This window comes from Drosophila willistoni, chromosome 3R, assembly GCF_018902025.1.
Source record: "Drosophila willistoni isolate 14030-0811.24 chromosome 3R, UCI_dwil_1.1, whole genome shotgun sequence".
Classification (NCBI taxonomy): Eukaryota; Metazoa; Arthropoda; class Insecta; order Diptera; family Drosophilidae; genus Drosophila; species Drosophila willistoni.
The window spans coordinates 18990712-19013125 of record NC_061086.1 but is presented as its reverse complement, the minus strand read 5'-3'; the positions used below and the strand labels follow the sequence as shown (position 1 = coordinate 19013125).

At 41.3% G+C, this 22414-nt stretch overlaps 6 protein-coding genes across 6 annotated transcripts; 3 read left to right on the top strand and 3 right to left on the bottom strand.

Annotated features, from left to right (window-relative positions):
• Window positions 1-558: 558 nt before the first annotated feature.
• Window positions 559-6599, top strand: LOC6647762 (bromodomain adjacent to zinc finger domain protein 1A). Its single transcript, XM_002070575.4, has 5 exons — window positions 559-1096; window positions 1665-5306; window positions 5362-5543; window positions 5606-6062; window positions 6130-6599. The coding sequence occupies exons 1-5, from the start codon at window positions 981-983 to the stop codon at window positions 6224-6226; spliced, it is 4494 nt and encodes a 1497-aa protein (XP_002070611.1). The 5' UTR covers window positions 559-980; the 3' UTR covers window positions 6227-6599.
• Window positions 6600-6753: 154 nt separating this feature from the next.
• On the bottom strand, window positions 6754-13034 carry LOC6647198 (DDB1- and CUL4-associated factor 5). The gene is made up of 7 exons (XM_002070578.4): window positions 11767-13034; window positions 11516-11705; window positions 11179-11445; window positions 10836-11110; window positions 10650-10780; window positions 9627-10329; window positions 6754-7480 (listed from the first exon to the last, which is right to left on the bottom strand). Exons 1-7 carry the CDS (start codon window positions 11972-11974, stop codon window positions 6900-6902), a joined length of 2355 nt encoding a protein of 784 aa, XP_002070614.2. The 5' UTR covers window positions 11975-13034; the 3' UTR covers window positions 6754-6899.
• On the top strand, window positions 7707-9611 carry LOC6647197. Its single transcript, XM_002070577.3, has 2 exons — window positions 7707-8455; window positions 8516-9611. The coding sequence occupies exons 1-2, from the start codon at window positions 7758-7760 to the stop codon at window positions 9609-9611; spliced, it is 1794 nt and encodes a 597-aa protein (XP_002070613.1). The 5' UTR covers window positions 7707-7757.
• Window positions 13035-13187: 153 nt separating the features above from the next.
• On the top strand, window positions 13188-14291 carry LOC6647199. The gene is made up of 2 exons (XM_002070579.4): window positions 13188-13418; window positions 13488-14291. The coding sequence occupies exons 1-2, from the start codon at window positions 13343-13345 to the stop codon at window positions 14186-14188; spliced, it is 777 nt and encodes a 258-aa protein (XP_002070615.1). The 5' UTR covers window positions 13188-13342; the 3' UTR covers window positions 14189-14291.
• On the bottom strand, window positions 14212-16878 carry LOC6647200 (solute carrier family 52, riboflavin transporter, member 3-B). Its single transcript, XM_002070580.4, has 2 exons — window positions 16366-16878; window positions 14212-15770 (listed from the first exon to the last, which is right to left on the bottom strand). The coding sequence occupies exons 1-2, from the start codon at window positions 16461-16463 to the stop codon at window positions 14411-14413; spliced, it is 1458 nt and encodes a 485-aa protein (XP_002070616.1). The 5' UTR covers window positions 16464-16878; the 3' UTR covers window positions 14212-14410.
• Window positions 16879-17040: 162 nt separating this feature from the next.
• LOC6647201 (ferrochelatase, mitochondrial) lies at window positions 17041-18675 on the bottom strand. Its single transcript, XM_002070581.4, has 5 exons — window positions 18596-18675; window positions 18165-18540; window positions 17997-18098; window positions 17614-17935; window positions 17041-17543 (listed from the first exon to the last, which is right to left on the bottom strand). The coding sequence occupies exons 1-5, from the start codon at window positions 18630-18632 to the stop codon at window positions 17229-17231; spliced, it is 1152 nt and encodes a 383-aa protein (XP_002070617.1). The 5' UTR covers window positions 18633-18675; the 3' UTR covers window positions 17041-17228.
• Window positions 18676-22414: the final 3739 nt, after the last annotated feature.

The following is a 22414-nucleotide window of genomic DNA, read 5'->3' as shown; positions in this document are numbered from 1 at the left end:
TTAAATTAAAACTATAAGAGAATTTGAAACGGAAAACCCACAAAATACATATTTTAAAGGCCAAACGTGTATATATTCCTTAAAATTTCTGAAGCAATTAACATTTTAATTTTAGAGAGGCCAGATTTGGCGGGAAAATGAAATACGACAACACTGTCGATGACTTTATTTTGTTATCGGTTTATTGTGTTATCGAATATACCGCCAATAAATTTTACCGTATGCATCACTACTGTCAACACTGTCGATGACTTTATTTTGTTATCGGGTTAATGTGTTATCGAACATGCCGCCAATATTTTTTCCATCACTAGAGTTGCAAAAATAGTCATGCTTCAATATATTGTTCTGTGATAAAGGCCGTATTTACAAAAAAAAATTTTTTAACCAATTAATGGGTTTATTATACAGTAAAGTGTTTTGAATTCGAAGTGTTTATATTCGAAAAATAGAATAGACGATATCATAAATGTCTGGAATGTTTTCTGGGTTATATCGTTAGTGGTGGTTACTGATGTTTTTTATTAGTGCTGTGAAAAGTGTAAGAAGTCTATAGCACTTTATAAATTCCATCGATACTATCGATGGAGCCATCGATGGATTTCCCAGCTCTAGCGTTGCTAGCATTGGCTAATTTGCAAGGCGCGTGAACATAGTTTTGTGTATTAAAAAAATAGATGTATTTTGTTAACAAAAACGGTTGAAAACTACAAAGAAACGTTGCTGTGGTTACTTTATATCTATTGCCGGTGAATTGCGCGTTGTTAACCAACGCGCAAGAATAAAAATAAAAGTTTTTCGGCCTTGCGAAAAAAACGAAACCGTTTTGGGCGCCTTTTGTGGTTTGCCAAAGCGTCTGGCGGGTGACATAGTTTCACAGTTATTCGGTGGCGCAAACACACTTGTTATATAGCATATCGGAGTTCAGTCTATAGTTTACAGTTATAAATAAAGTAAAATTAAATAAATAAAGCACAAATATGCCGATTTGCAAGCGTGAAGGATTTGATATAAATGATGGCAAAAATGTTACATTCCACGACAATGATTTGGTCTTCTGTTGCTACATAACGATGCGTATCTTCAAGGACTATGAGTAAGTTAAATCCTCGAGAAATAGTGAGACTCCAACCCAGCTCCACTACTAGCAACCCCACTCCACTATCAACTGACATAGAACACGGTCCAAAGCGGAGACTGCGCTAAAGTACACAACAAAAGCGACTCTGTAAACGCATGCTTTTCAAGTAATCAACCCCACAATATTGTTTATGCTTGTGTGTGTGTGTGTTTCTGTGTTGCTTTTGTTGTGGGGCAAGCCGAAAGCGCGCGAACTAAATTCACAGCTGCCGCTGCACAGTGTCCTTAAACTATACAAAAAGTGTATTAACATTGTGGACATTATTAACTTATGTGATAAAAATTTAAAAAAAAAAAATAAATAAAAAAAATAATATGCACTAATATGTGATCTGTCACAAGTAAGTGGTAAATTAAATAAATTGGTCAAATAAAAATGATATTTTTTGATTGATCAGTGTACCACTGTAAGTCGCTTCAGCTGTTTTGCAGGGTTGTTTTGATAATGGCGGGCGCGCGCTCTATTTGAATTTAGATTTGAATTTACTAAAAAATATTAAACACATTAACTTTATTTTTTATAGGGACTACTTTCGACACGTTATGGTCATCAATTCGACAGTATGGCAATGCGAAGCAACTGGACGGGACAATCTTACCTACGAAGAGGCTTTGAAGAGCGAACGTGTTGCTCGCAAAAAGATGGAACAATTCAAACACAGCCTCCGGGCTCCTGTGCTCCTGGTGATTGAACATGCCCGTCAATCGGCTGTGAAGACACTCAATTTGATTGTTGGCAAATTTCTGCGTAAACGTTACTTTTTCAACGAGGAGGTCACAGTGGTGGGACACAAAAAGAACCTATATGAGATTGTTGGCATTATACCGGGCAAAGAGGCAGCCCAACCGGTTGATGGGATTTACGAAGACACTGATAATCTGGATTACCGTTTGCGTGTGGTCGGCGGGGATGCCAAAACAGAGATTACGGTGCCTTTCGACAAAATACGTCGCCAGCGGACCGACTTTAATCTCGAGAATCTGGGCATGTTCATTAAGAACAATGTGAGTCGTGTGGATGGTATATTGCGACCCAAATCAGAGTCCTTTAAGCAATATGTATCAGAGAAAGGCTTAAACTTTAATAGTATATTCATTGGAAAGATGCCACACTATGCTCATGCTAAAAGTAAGCGACCCAACGATGCCCAAGAAAGTGCTAACAAGAAACAATCCACGCTTAATAAGTACATTGTTAAGGGCGAGGAGGCTACGAGTAAAGCAAAAGCTAAAGAAGCCAAATCGTTGGCTGAAAATATGGAACGTATGCGCCTGGAAAAGGAAGCCTGGCTAGCGGAAACAATACGTCAAAAGGCCGAAAAGAGGGCACAAATTACGGAACGTGTGGATGCCGAGATTAATTACTTGCTGCAGAAAACAGATGACCTGGAACGCAAAGATCAGCGAATGATGCCAACGTATAAACCGATAGTGACATTCCTTCAGGAGAAACTAATTGGTGATGCCTTCATGATGCGCGAATTTATGCACACTTACTGCGGTCTGCTTTCTGGAATCGAAGTGTTCCGTCAGAACCTCAGTTTCTATGAAATGTCACGAGCACTGAGCGCTCGGGAGGTGGCTGGTCCCCTCTCGGACATTCTATTGGTACTCTTGGGCACAGTATTCGATCTACAGAAAGAGGAAGATGAAGACTCTGTTGTCCAGTATACGTTAAGAAACTTTACATCTGTCCAAGAGCCCTCCTTAAGTATGAGCAATGCCACACGTAGCCACTACTATGCCAAGCGTCATTTTTCATTCAAAATCTATGATCTGCCACTGGATGCATTGACCCTAAGCGAAGTTCTGCGACTCCATCTGCTCAGTAGTGGAGCATTTGTGGATGACAAATCGGAGAGATGGCGCATTATGTATCGCAACGGTTACTCCTCGCGCGAGGATCCCGGGTTGGCCCTTCGTATGCGTCACTCGCATATTTTACGCTTTCTAAAGAACTACCCCATTTATCAACTTGGTTTTCGGGATATTATGCGAGTCATTCGTTGTCTTATGGATCAAATTTTAACATATTCAGCCACCTTAAATGTGATTGAAGAGCGGATGGAGCAAATGGCCAAGGCTAAAATGGAATTGCGTACCCTTCTTCACACGGAAAATCGTCGCTTAGCTGCCGTGGAGCAAAACAAACGCCGATTGACCATGGAGCATCATCAGAAATGCCAGTCCGATGAATTAAAGAACGACACAGCCAAGAAACAGGCACTTGGCGAAAAACTGAACAAGAGTATAGCCGAGCTGCATGCCCAATCCGATGTCCAGCAGCGTAAGCATGAGCAGCAGGTGCTTCAGATGCACACACAGCTATTTAATTTCCTCGTTTATTTGGGCATGGATCGTTGCTATCGCAAGTACTATGTGCTTGAATCCTGTCCAGGTATATTCATCGAACATCCGCCGGATAGCATGGATATGTGTCTGCAAGAACCACCGCTAAATAAATCACAAGCGGAAATACGTACTCAATCCCAGTTGCCGAAAAGTCGTAAAGATTTGCGTTTTTATTTGATGAAACTTTATGGCGAAGATGATAAAAAGCCACGAAAAAGTGCAGCAAAGCAATCGCTAGAGAATAAAGAGAACCAAGAGCATCATATTAATGGTCATGCCGAGCCAATGGAATTGGATGCAGAGAACAATCCAGCCAGCCAGCCAATCGAATCACCCACACAGTATCAATTGCTAATGTGCACGGGAGATCGTCGAAATTGTATTGTGCACAATGAACGTGATGGCCAGCGGCAACGTTGGGCATACATTTACTTGCCGGAAGAAATCGATGAGTTAATCAAGTCTCTGAATCCATTGGGTTGGCGTGAATCCCGGCTACTAGAAGAGTTTTCCACTTTGCGCACACTAATCATCGAGCATACGAAATCGTGTCCAGCCGATATGCTCTCTCTGGATACGGAGAAGAAGCGCAATAGCTTCGTTAGCTCTATGTATACGGAAACCAATCGAAAGTATGGGGAAGCCAATTTTGGTCTAAGCGAAGGCACCGACCTTAACGAAGTCATGCAATTGCATTTGGTGGATCGCATCTTGAAGTTCGAAAGTGACATCTACACAGGGGATTTGGGTCAACTTAAGGTCAAGGATATGGAGAAATGGCGTAATAATTTACTCACAGGCAATTACGATGCCCAGTGCAAATTGCAATGGGGTCCACGGGGCAAGCATGATGATGGGCCTGAGACTGCGGCTTCGGCAGCAGGTTCCGATAATGAATCCCACGAGGATTACTTGGATGATCACGATGAGGAGATCTACTACGGAAGATTTGGCAGGAAACCGTATCGTGATCCGGGCATTTATCTGGGTCCCACTTTGGAAATCGACTCCGAGGACAGTGCCGATGATGAAGTGCCAATGCTAGAGTCGAAACTCATACAAGATCAGGTGCAAAATATGGCAAGTGCCTTGCTACAAGTGGAGCAGGCAATCCAAAGACGTTTTCTCAAGGAACCGTATGGTCCATCCAAAAGCGGCCCAAAGCAGGATATGATGAAGGTGTCTGAGGCCAGAATCCAGCAATGGGAGGTCTCTCTCATGGAGAGCACCAGCTTTGCCCAAGTGTTTTTGCATCTAAACTTACTCCACGATTGCATTCATTGGCGGCGATCCACCAATAAGTCACTCTGCAAGGTCTGCCGACGTGGCACCGATCCGGAAAAAATGTTGCTATGCGATGAATGCAATGCTGGCACTCATATGTTCTGCATGAAACCAAAAATGCGTACTGTTCCGGAGGGCAATTGGTATTGTCGAGCTTGTGAGAAAGAAAAAGAGCCCGCAAAAACAAAAAATAAACGAAAACTTGTCACAGATGAGATGTTGAGAATGGTGGAGAATGAAGCAGAGGAAGAGCAGGATGAAGAGGAAGATGAGGAGGAAGATGATTCTGAAGCAGATGCAGATGTCTCTCAAAGCGATGCATCCTCCACTAAATTACCAGTCCAAGTGAATGGACGTTCAACCCGTCGTGTTAGTGAACGTCGTCGACGATTGAAATCCAAAGAAATTGAAGAAGCTATGGAGAATGATGATGAAGATGCTACTGAATCTGTGGCAAGTAAAGAAGAACACGAAGATGAACAAGAAGAAGAGGCAGAGGTCGATGAAGATGCCGAGGAGGAGGAGGAAGCGTAAGTTAAATAACTTTGATCGTTATGAATTATTAATAAAAAAAAATATCTTTAGGGAGGATGATAAAGTCTGTCAGGTGTGCTTCTATGATGGAAGTGAGATTCGTTGTGTTCGCTGCAGCTTACACTATCATTTGGAGTGCGCCCAACTAAAACGTGCGCCGCGCACGGATTTCATATGCAAGAAGTGCAAAACGGCAGAGACCACACAACGTTCAAGACGACGACAAAGTCCGGGTAAGTGAAAAAGAGTTGATTGGAATTGATTCTTACTCATCGTTTCCATTCTCCTTATGCAGCCAATGATGATGATGACAACGATGAGGATCCCGATGAGCCACAACCGAAACGTTCACGCTCTTCACGCAGCTCCGTGCGGATTTCCCTCGACAAATCGGGACGTCACAGCAGCAGCAACAATAATAACAATGATACCAGTAATAAAAATAACAACAATAATAACAATCGGCGTAGTGGTCGCCGAACGAATGATGATTTGCCTCTAAACAGTTCTGCCTTGTATGATCTGCTGGAGCGGACAATGAAACATAAATTAGCCTGGCCATTTCTGCGCCCAGTGTTGAGTTCTGAGGTGCCTGATTATCATCAAATTGTTAAAACACCCATGGACTTGGCCAAAGTCAAGTCCAAACTGAATATGGGTGAATATCAATTAAACGAAGAATTGCTGAACGATATCCAGTTGGTCTTTCACAACTGTGATCTCTACAATGTGGAAGGCAATGAGATCTACGAGTGAGTCTCCCCCCTTACAGGAAATTTTGTAATCAATTTTCTAATGTTTTCTTCTTTTTTGTCACAGTGCTGGCAGTCAATTGGAACGATTTGTTATAGAACGATGCCGGGATATGCATTTGCCGTTTAAGCCCAGTAGAATGAACCCCAAAATGGTATATTAAAATGCAGTTGTCCCTCCACCAGAACCACCACCAATTATCGATCTCGATCTCCGGCGATCGTGTAAATTATTTAGCGTCAGATTAATATGAGTAATTTTTAAGTTAACGTTTAAGTCTAAAGTTCGATATCAAACTCGCAGTTTTCTACTAGAGTTAGTTATAGGAAATGTTCACTCTTATTTCTCTTTACGTTTCTAGATGGTTAGTTTTGTTAGAAGGCATGTTAAATTAAGTTACGCACACATTTTCCATTATGACGTTGGTTTTTTTTCTCTCAAGATATCGTATTATAAATTATTGTAGAATCTACACACCGTTTATCATTATCAATTAATAATAATAAAAAAAAACACACAATTTATATTATAAATAACTGATGGAATCTTATATTGTATTCATTAATAAGTACACAATTTGAAGAATAATCATTTCGCTTACATACATACATACATATAAATTGATTTTTTGACCATTTCTGGTTTTTAGTTTACTTAAATATTATTCCATACATATACATATATCCGGTATAATTTTATATACGCATATATTGTAGTATTTTTACGTTTCAAATCACAAATAACATCCAACATCATCTATGTATGTGTAGCCAAGTTTCTTGTCTAAAGAAAAAAAAAAACATCTAGTAAAGAGTGTGATATCTACGATCTATTTCCTAATTGGTAGCTTGGCTGGAGGAAGCTGTGGATGTGGTGGATGATGTCGAGGATTCAGCATGATGATGAATTTCTGCCCCTGCTGGTAAGCCATTGATAATAATCTTATGGTTATTGTTATTGTTGTTGTGTGAAGTCATTTGACTATTGTTGTTATTGGCCTCGAACATGGGAAATGAATCCGAAGTGCTTGGCGCTTGAGAGAGTTGAGCTTCCATAGAGGTCATGGATGTGGTGGATGATGTGGTGTTAGTATCCTCGTTATTGATATTGCCATTAGGATTGATATTATTATCATTTGAATTGGCATTTGCACTGCCATTGGCGGTAGCTGTACCACTGGCATTGCTAGCATTACTAACATCATCATCGCCATCATCATCATCGTCATCATCATCATTATCATCGTCCTCTTGCCAGTCGGAATCAGAGGAAACTGCACTTTCATTATTACCCTGATCGCTCGACTCACGTAAAGGGCGGAGGGAACGACGTCTCCTTTTCATGGCCGCCGCTACACGGAGACGCATCAGTTTGCGTTTTCTTTCCAATTGGACGAAGCTGGCCGGCAGCGGACCAACTGAAAATAGAACACAAAAACAAAAGGATCAGAGACGAGGGATTTGACGTTACAACTTGGGTAAACATAAAACAACCACCCGTCCACCCAACAATAATTGTTTGTGTAGTTTGGGTCAGGTGTGTGTATGTCAATTGTCCGACGAATTGACACTAGGCAAACAAATCGCCCTCAAGGTGTCAATTCGTTCAATTTTGTTTGCTTGTTTATTTGACCAGGAGGTCAATCTCGGTTCATGCGTGTTCCCCTCCAAAGGAACTGACTAGTTACAGACACAATGCCGACCGCTATGCATCTAATTATGCTAGCCCTAGTGGGCCTGACCAATGGTCATGCCAATAATTCTTATGAAAATGTTTTGGAATCCATATTAAACGAATTGGAGGGTGGCTTGGAGCTTCATCTAACGAAACCATCCGATTTCGACCACAGTTTGGTCCAATTTATATTGAGACAATGGAGCTGCACATTGACCATCAGTAGCACCGAGACTATGTCATCGGAGGAGGATGACATCTTTCGTCATCATTTTATGCTGTTCGAAGATGTCAATGAAATGTCGGAGTATCTGCCACATCTGAAGAATCTCGGTGGTTTCTATATCCTGGCCTTAGTCCACACTCCACAGGACATGGCTAAGTTGTTCAAATTTACGGCTGATGTTTGGCTGCATCATGGACATAGTCGGATCTATTATATTCAACTGGACATGGATCGCATCTTAGTCTATAATCCTTTCAAGACAAGTCTAGAGTTTGTTAATGACGCGACGACCTATAAACATATTTATGGTAATTTAAACGGACATCCTTTAAGAGTGTACACCTTCGATTCGGTCTATTCGTTGGTCTTTGGCGATGGAGCCACCAAGAAAGTTCTTCGTGTCACTGGAGCTGATGCCAAATTGGCCGAGGAAGTAGCCAAAGTATTAAATTTCACTCAGCATTTTCTTTGGCCAGATGATGAGTTCTTTGGGTGAGTCTGTTAATTCAAAATATTTGGTAATTGTTGACTGCAATTAAGGCTACTCCACAGAGGTCGGACACCGAATGGTTCTTACAGCGGCGGTGTGGGTCGTGCTCATCGTGGGGAGGTTGACATCATATTTTCTGGATTCTTTATCAAGGACTATCTCACCACGCAGATTCAGTTCAGTTCCGCTGTCTATATGGATGATCTTTGCTTGTATGTGCAGAAGGCCAAGAGGATTCCACAATCCATTCTACCACTCTTTGCTGTCCACGAGGATGTTTGGTTGTGTTTTTTGCTGGTGGGCTTAATAGGTGCCTTCATTTGGCTTTGCTTGCGGGGATTGAATCTCGGCCTGCACATCGAACGAATTGCAGATGGATCGAACGAGAAAGAGTATCCTGGCTTTTACTCCCTGGCCATGCGTATCTTTATCGACACTTGGGTTGTTTGGGTAAGGGTCAATGTGGGTCGTTTTCCACCCTTCAATTCGGAGCGCATGTTTCTCGTTTCCTTGTGTTTGGTTAGCGTAATATTTGGAGCCCTATTGGAATCCAGCTTGGCCACTGTTTATATACGTCCTCTGTACTATAAAGATACCAATACTTTAGCTGAACTGGATGCCACTCAGCTGCCCATATATATCAAGCATCCGGCTTTCAAAGATGATCTCTTCTATGGTCACGATTCAGCTGTGTATCGACGTCTAGATTCCAAAATGACGCTTGTGGCCGAAGGTGAGGAGCGCCTCATTAGCATGATATCAAAGTTGGGCAGATTCGCAGGAGTCACGCGCTCTGCTAGCCTGGAACTGAATGACATTCGCTATGTTATGACCAAAAAGGTCCACAAGATACCCGAGTGCCCCAAGAACTATTATATTGCTTACGTTCTACCCAGACCATCGCCCTATCTGGATGGCATCAATGGAGTGATACTGCGTATTTTGGCAGCTGGACTCATGGATCTGTGGACTGGAGAGATGAAAGAGCGTGCCCGTTGGAGTATACACAGATTCCCCGAATATCTGGCCGAACTAAATGTGGGCAGTTGGAAAGTTTTAACCCTAACTGATGTGCAATTGGCGTTCTATGCCCTTGGCATTGGTTGCCTCCTTGCAGCAGCTGTCTGGCTCCTGGAGATGTGTTGGAAAAACAAATAAATACTTTATACGTACCCATTCTAATCTTACGTAGAGGACGTGTCTGCGGTAAGTCGGACACGCGACGTCTTTGCTCTCGGGCAGCTGCGTCTGCCGAAGTGGTGGGTAATTGATCATCTCCGAATAGTTGATGCGTTTCATCCAGCCAATCGCTAATGCGTGCCTCGGTGGCTACTTGACGTTGCTCGTCCAGCAGACGGGCAAGCAGCTCCTCCTGTTGCTTTCCGCCGGCAGCTTTAACAGCCATTTGCAGTAGAGCTCGACCCTTTTTGGCTATCAAATAGAAAATGCGATTCGGATGGGTCTGCAAACTCAATTCGCTGACATTGGGTGTATCGATGTCATCGTCTCCATCACCGTCACCCTCATCCTCACCATCACCCTCACCCTCGCCATCACCTTCAGCATCATTGTCGCCATCAGCATCACCATCACTTGTGACTTCCGACACTGAAGTGGCCCGACTACGTTCGGTGGAAGTGTCGGAACTGGTGTCGCTGCTCGTATTATTGCCTGTAGTGTTCCAAGTCTCCAATTCACGTTGCACCAAGGTATCAAAGAAGGCCAACATGACCTGATCTTCATCTGTATTACGACTGGTAAAGTCCTGGGACACTTGATCGGCAGCATCACGATGTAATGTTCGGGTGCAAAATGTCTCCCGCGACGGCTGCAATAAATCGCCCTGCCAGCCTCGTTGAGCGAACGGGCTCCACAACTGGAAAAAAAGGCAGACAAATAAATGATATAGTAATCCAATTAGCCAACACTTCCCCCTTGCATATAAACTGGGCCTTAACAATTCCCCCAAATATTAACTTATCAGAGTTGAAAATGTTCCTAAAGCCCTCACCACGAATTTTATTTATCTATTAAAAATTGATTCACAATTCTATAAAGTAAAAAGCTACCAATAAAAATAACAATGTTATGCTGCTATCTGCAATATGTTAAGGTCATTAGACAGTCTCAATTGCGATTAGATAATTGTTCTCTATGTAGATAATTGTTGGAATAGATTTCCATAATATGACTTACCTTGATAATCTTCTCAACCCCCGACGAGGCGATCAGACAACGCTGACGATTGTAGCGCACCTGATTAACAATCGAACGATGGCCAGTCAGGATGACAGGTGGCGTGGTAATCAATTGATTCCTCTCGTCCACTAAAAAATCGAGAGTATAGTTATGTCGGAGAAACTCTTTTCGAACCACACTTACATTTCACTTCATCCATTCGCCAAATGAACATATTGAAATTGTCCGAGCCGGATATCACTAGCTCATCCTGAGGACCAGCAAAAGTGCAACTCTTCATGGTGCAGGAATTGAAGTATTCCTCATGATAGAACGCAGCCAAGGGCTCGGGGCAATTGGGCTTGAACAGAATCGGTGGCAGTCGTCGATGTAATGTAAGCAACAAAGTTCCATTGCAATTGAAACGCACACTCATGCAACTGGGTGATTCCGGTATATATTTATACTGGTAAAGAGCCCTTTACACATAATGGAGGAGGGTTATTATTGCATTTCCTGGTTGTGTCTAGGATAATGCACTACTCACTGTGTAGGCTGACGCAAGTCCCAGAGCATTGCTCCACGTTTGGTATTGGCTGTGGCCAAATTATTACCATTCAACGGATGAAACTCAACGGCATTGAAGGGCGAACTGAACTTGGCCACCGTCAATGGATCGGATTTACTGGTACGAAGATCATAGACAAGAACCTCACCATTCTCTGTGGCCACACTGAACAAATGGGGACTAGTGCGATCAACGCTTAGGCCATAGACGGGTCCGCCATGAGCAAAGTAATTGAGATTCTTTCCGCTGTAGGGAGCGAGAGAGAGAGAGAGATCACAGTTTGTTAAGGACAAAGGGCCAAGGAAATGCTACTTACGTGGCCAGATCATGTTGAATGACCATCTCATCGTTTCCACCAGAGAATACATACGAGTTGAGTATATCGAAACCCAAGCAAAATATATTGCTGGTATGTTCTCCATACATTGAACGGGGATTGCCCATCTTGCCCAAGGCTGTGGTCTCCTGATCGACATTCCACAGCAGCACCCGTTTATCATCGCCACCTGACAAAGAGGGATTCATGATAACATACTTGCAACAGGTTGTTGTTGTTGCCTCACTCACCCGATGCCAGATACTGTCCACCGTGACTAAACTCCAGGGCATTCACACAACCATAATGTCCAGCAAGATCCCTTTGATAGAGATTCTCGGCGGCATGGAGACGTTTCCTGAAGATGGCAGCCTCTAGATTACCCACCAGGTGATCATTTTCCCGATTCCTCAATGCCAGATCCAGATTCAGACTGTTGACATGTCGAGTTAGGCTCATCGTTGCAAGTTGTAATGAAGTTCTCTAATATCTTAAATTTCCACTCTCTTTCTCACTCTCTCTCGCTCTCGTCAATCGTCGCCCACCTCTTTTCACAATGTACCAACTTTGAGACCAATCCAATCCTCCCACCTCCACCAATCCACGGCACTCTACAGGCCGTCAATGATACTCTGGCTGCCGTAACTTTTGTTCAGGATAAACTGCAATTGCTGCTCCAACTTTGTATACATTTCGCACTTTTCTTGCCGTTTCCACACTTGTAATTTTCCGTCCCACACTTTATGTCTATGATTTTTGTTTAATGAGGATTGGTTTTCTTCACTTTAAATAGTGTCAATTTTCCTTTTTTCCAATTGCAACTGTTTTTTCTTCGCTTCTTCCTCTCTCTTTTTTAGTAACAACGCACAACCAACGACTGACTGTGACTCGACTCGTGGAAATATTTCTTTAATCAGAATGAAAACAAAAAGTATACACCTAAAATGACCGAGAACAGCTGGTCGTCGCCCAGACACAGTGGTACGAGAGTGCTAGAAAATTTGAAAATTTTCTTGTCTCCATAAAAGAGCTCTCTTTGTTGTTGTGTGTGTGCATGCGTGGGAGTGTGTGTGTACGTCTGTGTGGGAGTTGGCATTCGATGTCGAAAATCGAAAATGGCGTCACAACAATTATTAGATTATAATCCAACAGAAAGTTTATACATTTCTAATTTAAAAAAAAAGAGAGTAGTACTTTGGTTTTTCCTAATGAAAACTTGATTTTCAGATTTTTCAGTCGTTTTGCTTTTATTATGAATTGTCGGCACTTTTGTTTATAGAAAACGGTAATGAATACTTGATTTGTAGTTGCTGTAACTCTATTAGAAGATGTTTTAAATAGAATTAATAAGAATAAATGTTACATCTGTTTATAAACCAAGGAATCAAATTTCTGGAAGGGGTAAAACGTTGTTGTTTGTAAAGTTTGCATTATGTTTAGTCGACAAATTTGCCATTTCTGTATTTTTCCCTTCCTTTAACAACGTTTGCCTTCCGATTTTTCAAGCGCTCTCTATAAGATTTGTAACTAATGTAGCTAAAATTAATACAACTTACACCGTGTTAAAACTAAATAAGCATAAATAATTTCCAGAACGAAACAATATGTCACTTCAAATTTAACTTAAACTAAAACAAAAGTTACCTTTGAATTATTCGTTTTGGAATCTACAATGTTGAACCTCAGTATTATTTAGTTTTGATCAGAAATAAGCTGAGCTAACATAAAATTTTTAGTGTACTAACAAATTTAAAAAAAAAAAAAAAAACTTTTTTGATTTCCTTTTTTTTCTCTTTTGTCTAAATTATTAGATTGGATTTTTGGATTATGGCCGATTTGAAGGAATGTTACAGCAGCGGAAACACCGCTAAGAACAACAGCGGCGATGAGAATTCGTTGAAATGTAAGTAGATCTCTCGGGGATTAGGAATGCCTTATAGATACATTCCCCTTCACCTCCATCCAACTCTAGTCATGGGCGATGATGAAAACGAAAGTGAGCACACTCGACGTATTTGCATATATCTACACAATTTGCAGAATCGTTTGAAGCAGGGCGTAGCACAGCATACTGATCTCGTCCAGAAATCTGTGCGTCTGCTCAAGGAGGTGAACGATGTATCCACCACACTGGCCCTGGCAAAATCTGGGTCCAACAATCAGAAGACCAAGATTAAACGTCTCATAATGGAGTTTGAGAGCGGTTGTGCTACACCAGGGCAGGAGGATTTAATGGAGCTCCGAGATTTGTTGGCCGATTTCGAGAAACTCCATGAAAATCAACTGCTGCAGGAGAGCCTGCTGAATTTTAAGCGAGCCGGTGACTCTTTTGAAAAGGTTTATGCCTTTCTCGAGACCGTTGGCCTGGGAAACAATACCTCGCCACATCCCTCACCTCAGCCCAGTCAATTGATGACCACACAAAGCACTAATCGCAGCTTGCGCGAGAGAATCGAGGCTTTTAACAAGTCACTGGAACTGGGCACAAATATATCGCAAGATTTTGTTAGATGCTTTAGCAGCCACTGTAGTCTGGAAAACAGTGAGAAAATCACATCGCAGTCAAAACTTCCAAATATTGGCTCACGTACCAATTCCGGATACGAGGGAGATGTCGACAGTGAAATTGAGCTGGCAGAGAATGAGGCATTAGCTGAAACTGAAAAGCAGTAGCCATTCTCCAAAAATGACGGAACTATAAGTATGAAATTGTCTTGTATTATAATGCTAAATCTCTTATAAATCGGTGTAAATATATTTATATGCCTATATAGTATATGTATAGTATTAGGATCTTTCGACTTCAAATATTGTCTTTATATTTTATAAAAAAAAAATATCACACTAAACTAAGTACACAAGATGAAAACTCCTTGATCCATCCAATCCATTTGATCAGCAAGTGGATTCCGCCGCCTGGAAAAATCGTGTATAGTTTATGATAAAGAATATTAAGACGGATCCAATGGCTGAGCCTAGTTGGGTAATGGCTCCCACCCAGACTAAAGACTGGCCACCCTGGGAACGCATCACAGTTGTAATGCCAAGCTTAAGGTAGCTAATAATGCCAATCAGTAGAGTCCAGGCGGTCACCACAAGAACGGCTCCAATTGTCTCATCATACAGCCAGGGGTAGGGGCTCAAGACAGCTGTGGAAAAAACATAGCCGTTCAGGAGAGCGGCCAAAACCGAAAGCACTGTAATTGTACGCAGCGAGGTAAAATGCAAAAACATGGCCATGAAACAGGCCACAGGATTGGCTATGACACTCAGAGTGGCTGCCAAATGATAGGCCTGGGCCCCATAAGGAGCAACAGAGTAGGACTGTATCGATTGATTGACGGCATTGCTGAAGAACGAAATCGCTCCAATTAAAAGCAACAGTGAGGTATATTGAGTACGGCTTAGCTTCTTGGACTCTTGTTGACTGTGTCCCTCGTCGTAGACATACTTGTTGCCCTCGCTAACCGTGACCTGGGCGTATTCTTGACGAGCCAATGGCAGGGCATTAAGTAGAGCATAGCCAATGTAGCTCAAGACCATCAATCCGAACAGAACAAGGAAGAAAACCTTTGTGTCGAAACGTGCCGGCTGAGATAGTGATTCGTAGATCTCCTCGCCCGTTTCGGTTACATTGACCAGAACACACTCTCCAGTCTCGCCGACACCCTGTATAAGTGCCAAGACACTTGGTAACAATCCACTCAGACCCTCGCCTATAAAGTATGTGACCATATATTGCTCCTTAAAGCGTCCCATGTAGGGCATATAGAGGACCGAACTTGTACACGCATTCAGAGCCGTGAATATGGTGAGTACAAACAGAGCCACACTATGATCCACTCCGCCAACCACAGCGGTTTGATTGTAAAAGAACGCCGTAAGCAAACAAGATAATGCACCGATTAGCAGTATGCCATGAATAGTCCAACCATCATTTAGTTTACGTGGCGAATACTTCTGAATCAAAGTGTAGATTAATGGTCCAAGATTTCCAATCTGTACCATAACACTCAGATAAGAGGGCAAACTCCATCCTTCGGGGGCCTCATTTACAAGCAGGGGCAACTGGATAAATGTGCCATTAACTCCCAGCCAGGTGCCGATGCCAAAGAATATGGCCAACAAATCCACAATCAAGCTCCGATTTTTAAATACACCGCCATATTTCTCCTCCATTTTCTTGCCAATGGTGCGCCAGTTTAGAAATACACTCAGTTCGCTCTCGTTGGGATCGCTCTTGTTATCGATGCATCTGCAAAGGGGGAGTAGATAGATTAGGTAAGAGACGAGTCGAATGAAATTCCAGCAACTTTGTATCATATTTTACAAACCTACTTTAGCCTTATCTTGTTACAATTTACAGTCTTAAGGCATTGCATTTCAACAAAAGATAACGATTCGTCCATTGTGGTTTTTGTTTTCAGTTTCTCTCACCCAATTAAATTTCAAGCCTGACTCGACAAAAAAAACAAAAAAAAAAAAAAAAGAAACACCTTATCTCTCAATTGGAAATTGTAGCCATAAAAATTTTCCATATTTATAGATTGCTTTAAAAATATATTTAGACTAGATATACTCCCAATCTGGTGAATGCAATCAGTCACATAATTTTGCCCATCTGATTAGAAAGTGATTAACTAATTGAATTAAAATCGTGAGGCCCTGCAGATTACTGATAATGACCCAACGTATCTGTCGTCGTCGTCATATTTACAGATAAGAATTGTAAATTCTTCAACTAGAGTGCCCGATGATTAAACACACGAGAAAAATAAGAAAAAAAAAAGACAAAACTGGTTTTCCCAAAATGGAGAGAGAGTTGACCCCGGGGTATGGTTTTTGCTTACCTGCTGAAATCCGTGGATGCCGCGTCGACGTCCGAGGTTGAAACCACAGTGTACACTGCGTTAATTTGGCCAACATTGTTAGTTTCAATTCCAGACATGATTGTAGACTTTAAACAAAATAAGTTTTATGATCTGTATGACGACGATGCGGAGATTAGATTCCGTTTTGGTGGAGGTGTTTTATATGTCACAGTTACAATGGGACTAAACGCTTAATTATTTAGAGATTTATTAATTGCCAATCAATTGATTTAAATTGATCAACAGCATCCAATTGAAAGTCCCTTGATGATGACTTGCCCAAAATGTTCACAGAGTTTCGTTCGTTTTGTACTAGTTATGCAATTTGCAGGCAACTTATAGCCCATTTAAATTAGATCCTATTGACGGCTAGTAAATGCAACAAAAATACTTCTTTGGCCGTTGAGGATCGCTTGCAATTTGTACGGCCATTTATATTATAAATGTCTTTATATGCAAACAATATCATCCTCAATATCAGAATGAAAATAAATTACATATTCGCTTTTTGACAGAAAACAGCTGTTGAACTTTGTGAGAGAGAGAGCGTCAGAGAGCGCCAACTGTGCGCACGTGCGTCAAAGAGATAACAAAAAAGAGAGAAAGAGAGAGCTCCAGTCGTAAGAGAGACCTCCCCAATGAACGGGCATTCGGTTTCTGTTTTGTGCTGTGTTCCATTTCCTTTTATTATTATTTTATTGCTTATGAAATGTAATTGTAGCCCGATGAAATGCCAATTCAACAATAATCCCTGGAATCCATAATGAATGTTTTTAGACATGCTTTGCATGCAATTTGTGTGAATATAGATGAGTAAATGGTATATATCTAGATATAAGTTGTTAATGCGAGCAGAGCTGTTGATACCAGCGCTTGCTTTCCCGGCACCTTGGATTGGAGCACATGGGACAACGCATTAGGAATTTGGGATTAACCGATTGATTTGATTGCAAATGATCGGCTACAATGGTACTTAGAGCCTCAATGAATAGCGGATGGTCATTGGGTGCTGCAGCACGACGGATCTCCTCTACGCCCACTTCCTTGGCCAATTCGTCACAGTATTCAATGTCCAGTTCATGCAATGTCTCAATATGCTCATTCACAAAGGCAATGGGAACGAGTATAAAGTTTTTAAGGCCTTGCTTCACGTAGCCCTGGACAAAAAAATGAAAAAAAAAACAAATATTAAGATCCATTTTTCATAATTGAGAATGTAGACTTTACTTTGATGGCATCATCCGTAGCGGGGGCTAGCCAGGGCAATGGTCCTACTTTCGATTGCCAGGCCAGACTGTAAGGATTGGTTTGACCCAGCTCCTGCATGACCATATGCACACTGGCTCCAATCTCAGAGGGATAGGCATCACCGCGATTCACTGCTTTGAGAGGCAGCGAATGAGCCGTGAAGAGAATGACCACATCGTTGCGTTTAGTTTCCACAAATTTGGATAATTCTTCGCGAATGCGTTGAGCAAATGTCTTAATCAGCAGCGGATGAGTGCCCCAGCGATCGATGATACTCCACTTGATGTCGGAGGGTAGGGAACTATTCATAGACAAAATTTCAATGAGATTTCCATTTTGAATTGGTGGTTTGTTTCTGTTACCTGCTGCGGTAATGGGTGAAGATGGAGTTGAAGCTGGAACCGGATGTGGCACAACTATATTGCGGATACTGGGAGAAGAGTACCAATCGCTCAGGCTTGTCGCTGTGGAGTTAAAATTAAATTGTATTAACTTTCACTTTATTGTTCACTGTCTCTCTTTGTGCCCACCTCTCGATTTTAGCCAAGGTGTCCTCCGTTAGTGGATTTACATAGCGAAAGCCCACATAATGCTTGTGTGGAGCCGTCGATGGTGATATCTTATCTAGTTGCTCACACATTAGTTGCCCTTGCAGTTCTGTCCACTTGAGAATGGGTGAACCGCCGCCAATCTCTTTGTATTTCTTTTGCACTTCTGGCGTCCGGCGCTGGGCGATCCAAGGACCCAGACGACTCTGCAGTGGGAGCTGTATCATATCCCGATCTGTCATTATTTTCAAGAGATAATCATGGACTTGATCCGTATTCTGTGGACCACCCATGTTCAGCATAAGAATGGCAGTCTTGGGGCGCGTTGCGCTTGCAGTTGCAAAGTTAGCGGCATTGCCTGGGAATTATCAATTGATAAATTTATTGCAATTGCTATTAATTCATTTACTTACAGGCCAATTTGAGAACATTTCTATTATGCAAAAACATGACACAAATAAATAAACTTCTAACAAGTATTGCACAATGTAAAAAGCAGATTTAAGTGGCAGTGTTGGTGAGTACATACAGCACATTGGCGCTACTTTTGAATTAAATACGATAGCTTGACTCCAAAAAGTTATCGATAACACTCGAACATGGCGAGTGCAACTCGAACATTGTGAGTGCAACTCGAACATTGTTTCGAAGCCCGTTATACGATTTCTAACGGTCACTCTCTCCGGGAAAATTAATCGTTTTTATTAAAATAAAAGCTACCGTTAATAGAACTAAATCGCAGTTGGTGCTAATAAGACTGCAAAATAACTGAAAAACGCATTAGTAGAAAATAAATGAATGAAAAGAAGCTACTACTACTATACTGTGAAAGTGGGGGAGGTGACGGCAAATAGTGACTGTGCGGCGGCGGCGACGGTGGTGGTGGTGGGTGTTGGTGTTATCGCTTATATAGCCAGCAGGCACCGACTTGCTCTAAATTTACTAGACCTGCGCAGTGAGAGCAGTTCGGAGAACACATTTTAAGTATTTGTGCATGTGTGTGTGTGCAGCAGCAGCAGCCCCCCAGAACAGGATATTTTATTATACTGAAATTCATACTGAAATCCATACGCACACACACACACAGATGCACACACTCTCTCACTCTGTCAAGAGGAGATGTTTGTAGGAGTAGCGCAGGAAATTCGCATATTCAGGCCAAAACGGCTCGCATCGTCGTTCATAAGCAAAAGTTTCGCACTGCCATTCGGACGCATTCCGTTGCCTAACCTAAAGAGCAAGTTCCCTCGCACACACACACACTTACTTACTCACCCACTCACACACACACACACACACACCTACTACTACACTCTTTCCTCTTACACACGCGCAAAAATCAATTAAAAGTAAAAGAAAAAATACACACATACAAATGCCAATGCATATATACAAATTAAACGTAATTAAGTTGAGCGAATTTTGATAGCAAACATGTTGTTAATTATTGTGCAATGTGCGAAAAAAGCTCACAAGTTACGCAAAAAATTTCGCAATAAAAAGAACAACAACAAGAGCAATGCTGTCGCATCGGCAGGGTTGAGAAAAATGTGAAACGTTCAACGAAACAACAATAAAAAAAAAGAAGAAATAAAAAACGAGAGGAGAGTGCAAAGTGCAACGATGCGTCGTCGTGCCATTGACCACCGAACTAGCAATTTGTCTCTAACCCAAACGCCAACGCCAGCATCAGCAGCAGAGCCAACAACAGCAACAACAACAACTAAATTCTATATGAATGTGGTCCAGCCTCGCAGTTCCATCACCCATCACGTTTATTCACGTTACGCCGGAAACACTGCAGAAGCTTCAACGGAAATTAAAGCAAATCGAAGCTGAAAACTCCAACAAAAACAAAAACAAAAACGTAAGAAGGGATATAAAATATAGTGAAAGAATAACGGAAGAAACGCCGAGAGCAACAGCAACAACTAGAGATAGAGAAAGAGAGACGAAAATCTAACGAGAGCGACAGTGTCTGTGAGCGAGAGAGAGAAGGGTGACTTACGGCCGGTAACTGTCTGCATCTGCATCTGCAACTGCCTTTTCTTTTCCGCTGCGCCGCCATCTTCCTTCGCACCGCGCTGCTTTTTAGCCGTGTTGTCATTGCAATTTGTGATTTCATGTTTTCATAACTTGGCGCGGATTAGACAAACGTCAGGAAGACACACACACACACACACACAAACAAACACAGGATATACATCCTGTTTAAACGTGCAGGTGAGTCCGTTGCTTTAACCAGGGATATTATTTAAAGTCTTGAGAGCACTGAAACAATGCAAAGTCCATTAGAATTGATTGATGGAAAATGTGTATTATTATAGTCGATAAATCCACTCGAAGGCAACGTTTGAAGTGCTCCTTGTAGTAATCGTCCTTAATGATGTTGAATTACAGACGAGAAGTTGTCTGCAATTGTTGAGTATTTCCCATTCACTTTAACCCGTTGGGTGGTCATTAAATTAACAGGACACTTTTAATTAATTTTCTAACATTATTTCATAGTACCCTCTAGACATAGGATAAAAGGTCCTAAATTATATGGGCAAACAATAGATAGATAGATGTATCCTAATCCCCGATCCCCTAGATCGGAAAACCTAGACAACATTAAGATTAAAATGCATTTATAATATTTTGAATTTAAAGATTATGAACATTTAAAAATGTTGACAGGATCATAGGGGTAAAACTAGATATCCAATAAACGAGTTAACAATTTGATTTATATTTACTTCTTGTGGACAATTTATGGATACGAAACTCTTTTTTACTTAATTTCTACCAACGGCTTTAATATACAAAAGCCAACAAAACAAAAGAAAATACATAGAAAAAAAATAGAAAAGCCTGTCAACATCAAAGTCTTCAACAACCACAAAAAATATACAAAAAAAGACAAAGAGAAATAACAAAAAAAACTTGAAATGAAAAAAGGGAGTCCCATGTAAGGACACGAAAAGCAAAACATTAACCGCGACATTAACAATCAGAAATGTTTTCCCCATTTCATTTCATTTCCATGGAAAACTCTTCCATCCGCCTCCCTAAAAAATCTCCTCATCTAAACTACCACCACCCGTCACTGCCCAGAGAGTTAAGAGCTTTGCTCCAATTTTCCTATGGAAACAAAAAGAAATGAAAAAACTAGAATGGTTTAAAGTAGAAAAATAACAGAATATGAAGAAAATAATGCATATTAAAGCAAAATATGGAAAAATACTAAAAAATGTATTTTTTTTATTAGATTTGGGACTTCTTATAATAATTTTCAATATGTACTTACTTTAGGAGTGAATCGGGTAGGGGCAACTGGCTAATCCCTTCAACTAATTATGCACAAAAATGTTGTCTGTATATGGAATACTAAGTCCTACTTGATTTGGTTTTTTGGAAGCACTTCGCGTTTGTCGTAGCCATAATCGCATTTTACTGCAACAGAGAAATCTCTCAACATTTCGCCCAGTTGCTATGGTTTCACATACATATCCATGTAGATGTGTGTGTCCATTTGTGGCTCGCACCAACCACGGACCTCTGAAAGATGAAAAAACAGCGTGCTAAACTCCTAACTTTAAGGTGGCAACGCAAATCCCCCATGGAGAGGAGTTGCATATGTGAACTACCCAAAAAAAAAAAAAAAAAATAGAGAAAAGTAGCAAGAGACGGCGGGGAGTGAAGCCGTCGCCTCCTTCGCTCCAACCAACGACCCTTGTGACAGTCACTGCCAGTGGTTTCAGTGGTGTTGTTGGTGGTGGTTACTGTTGTTGTTTTTTCTCTTTTTTTAGTTGGTGCTACATGCGAGTTAAAGTTAATGTCTGTGTCACATGATGTTCAAAAAAGGGATGGTAGGCGGAACACTCTTGATATGGCTGATAAACTTGAAACAAATAATGAGATGGGGTTAAAGTAGAAGGGAGAAAACAAAAACAACAAAAAACCAATCAATATATTAATTTCCCTGTCTTTCCACTGGTATCGATTCTAAATGAGTTCTGATAGTCCATTCTGATTTTTGTTGCGTTTTGTTAAAGTATCTCATTTTTTTTTTGTTTTTTTCTTGCAGTGTATAAATGTAGTCCTCAAGCAAAATTTGTTTTCGTCTCTCTCTCGTCCTCCCTTGTAATAATTTTTGCTGCGTTTGCCAATTTCTTGGTGTTTTTTTTTTTGTTACCCCCGTGAAGTTTTGTGCTTTTTTATTATATGATAAATGATTTGCAATTTTTGTT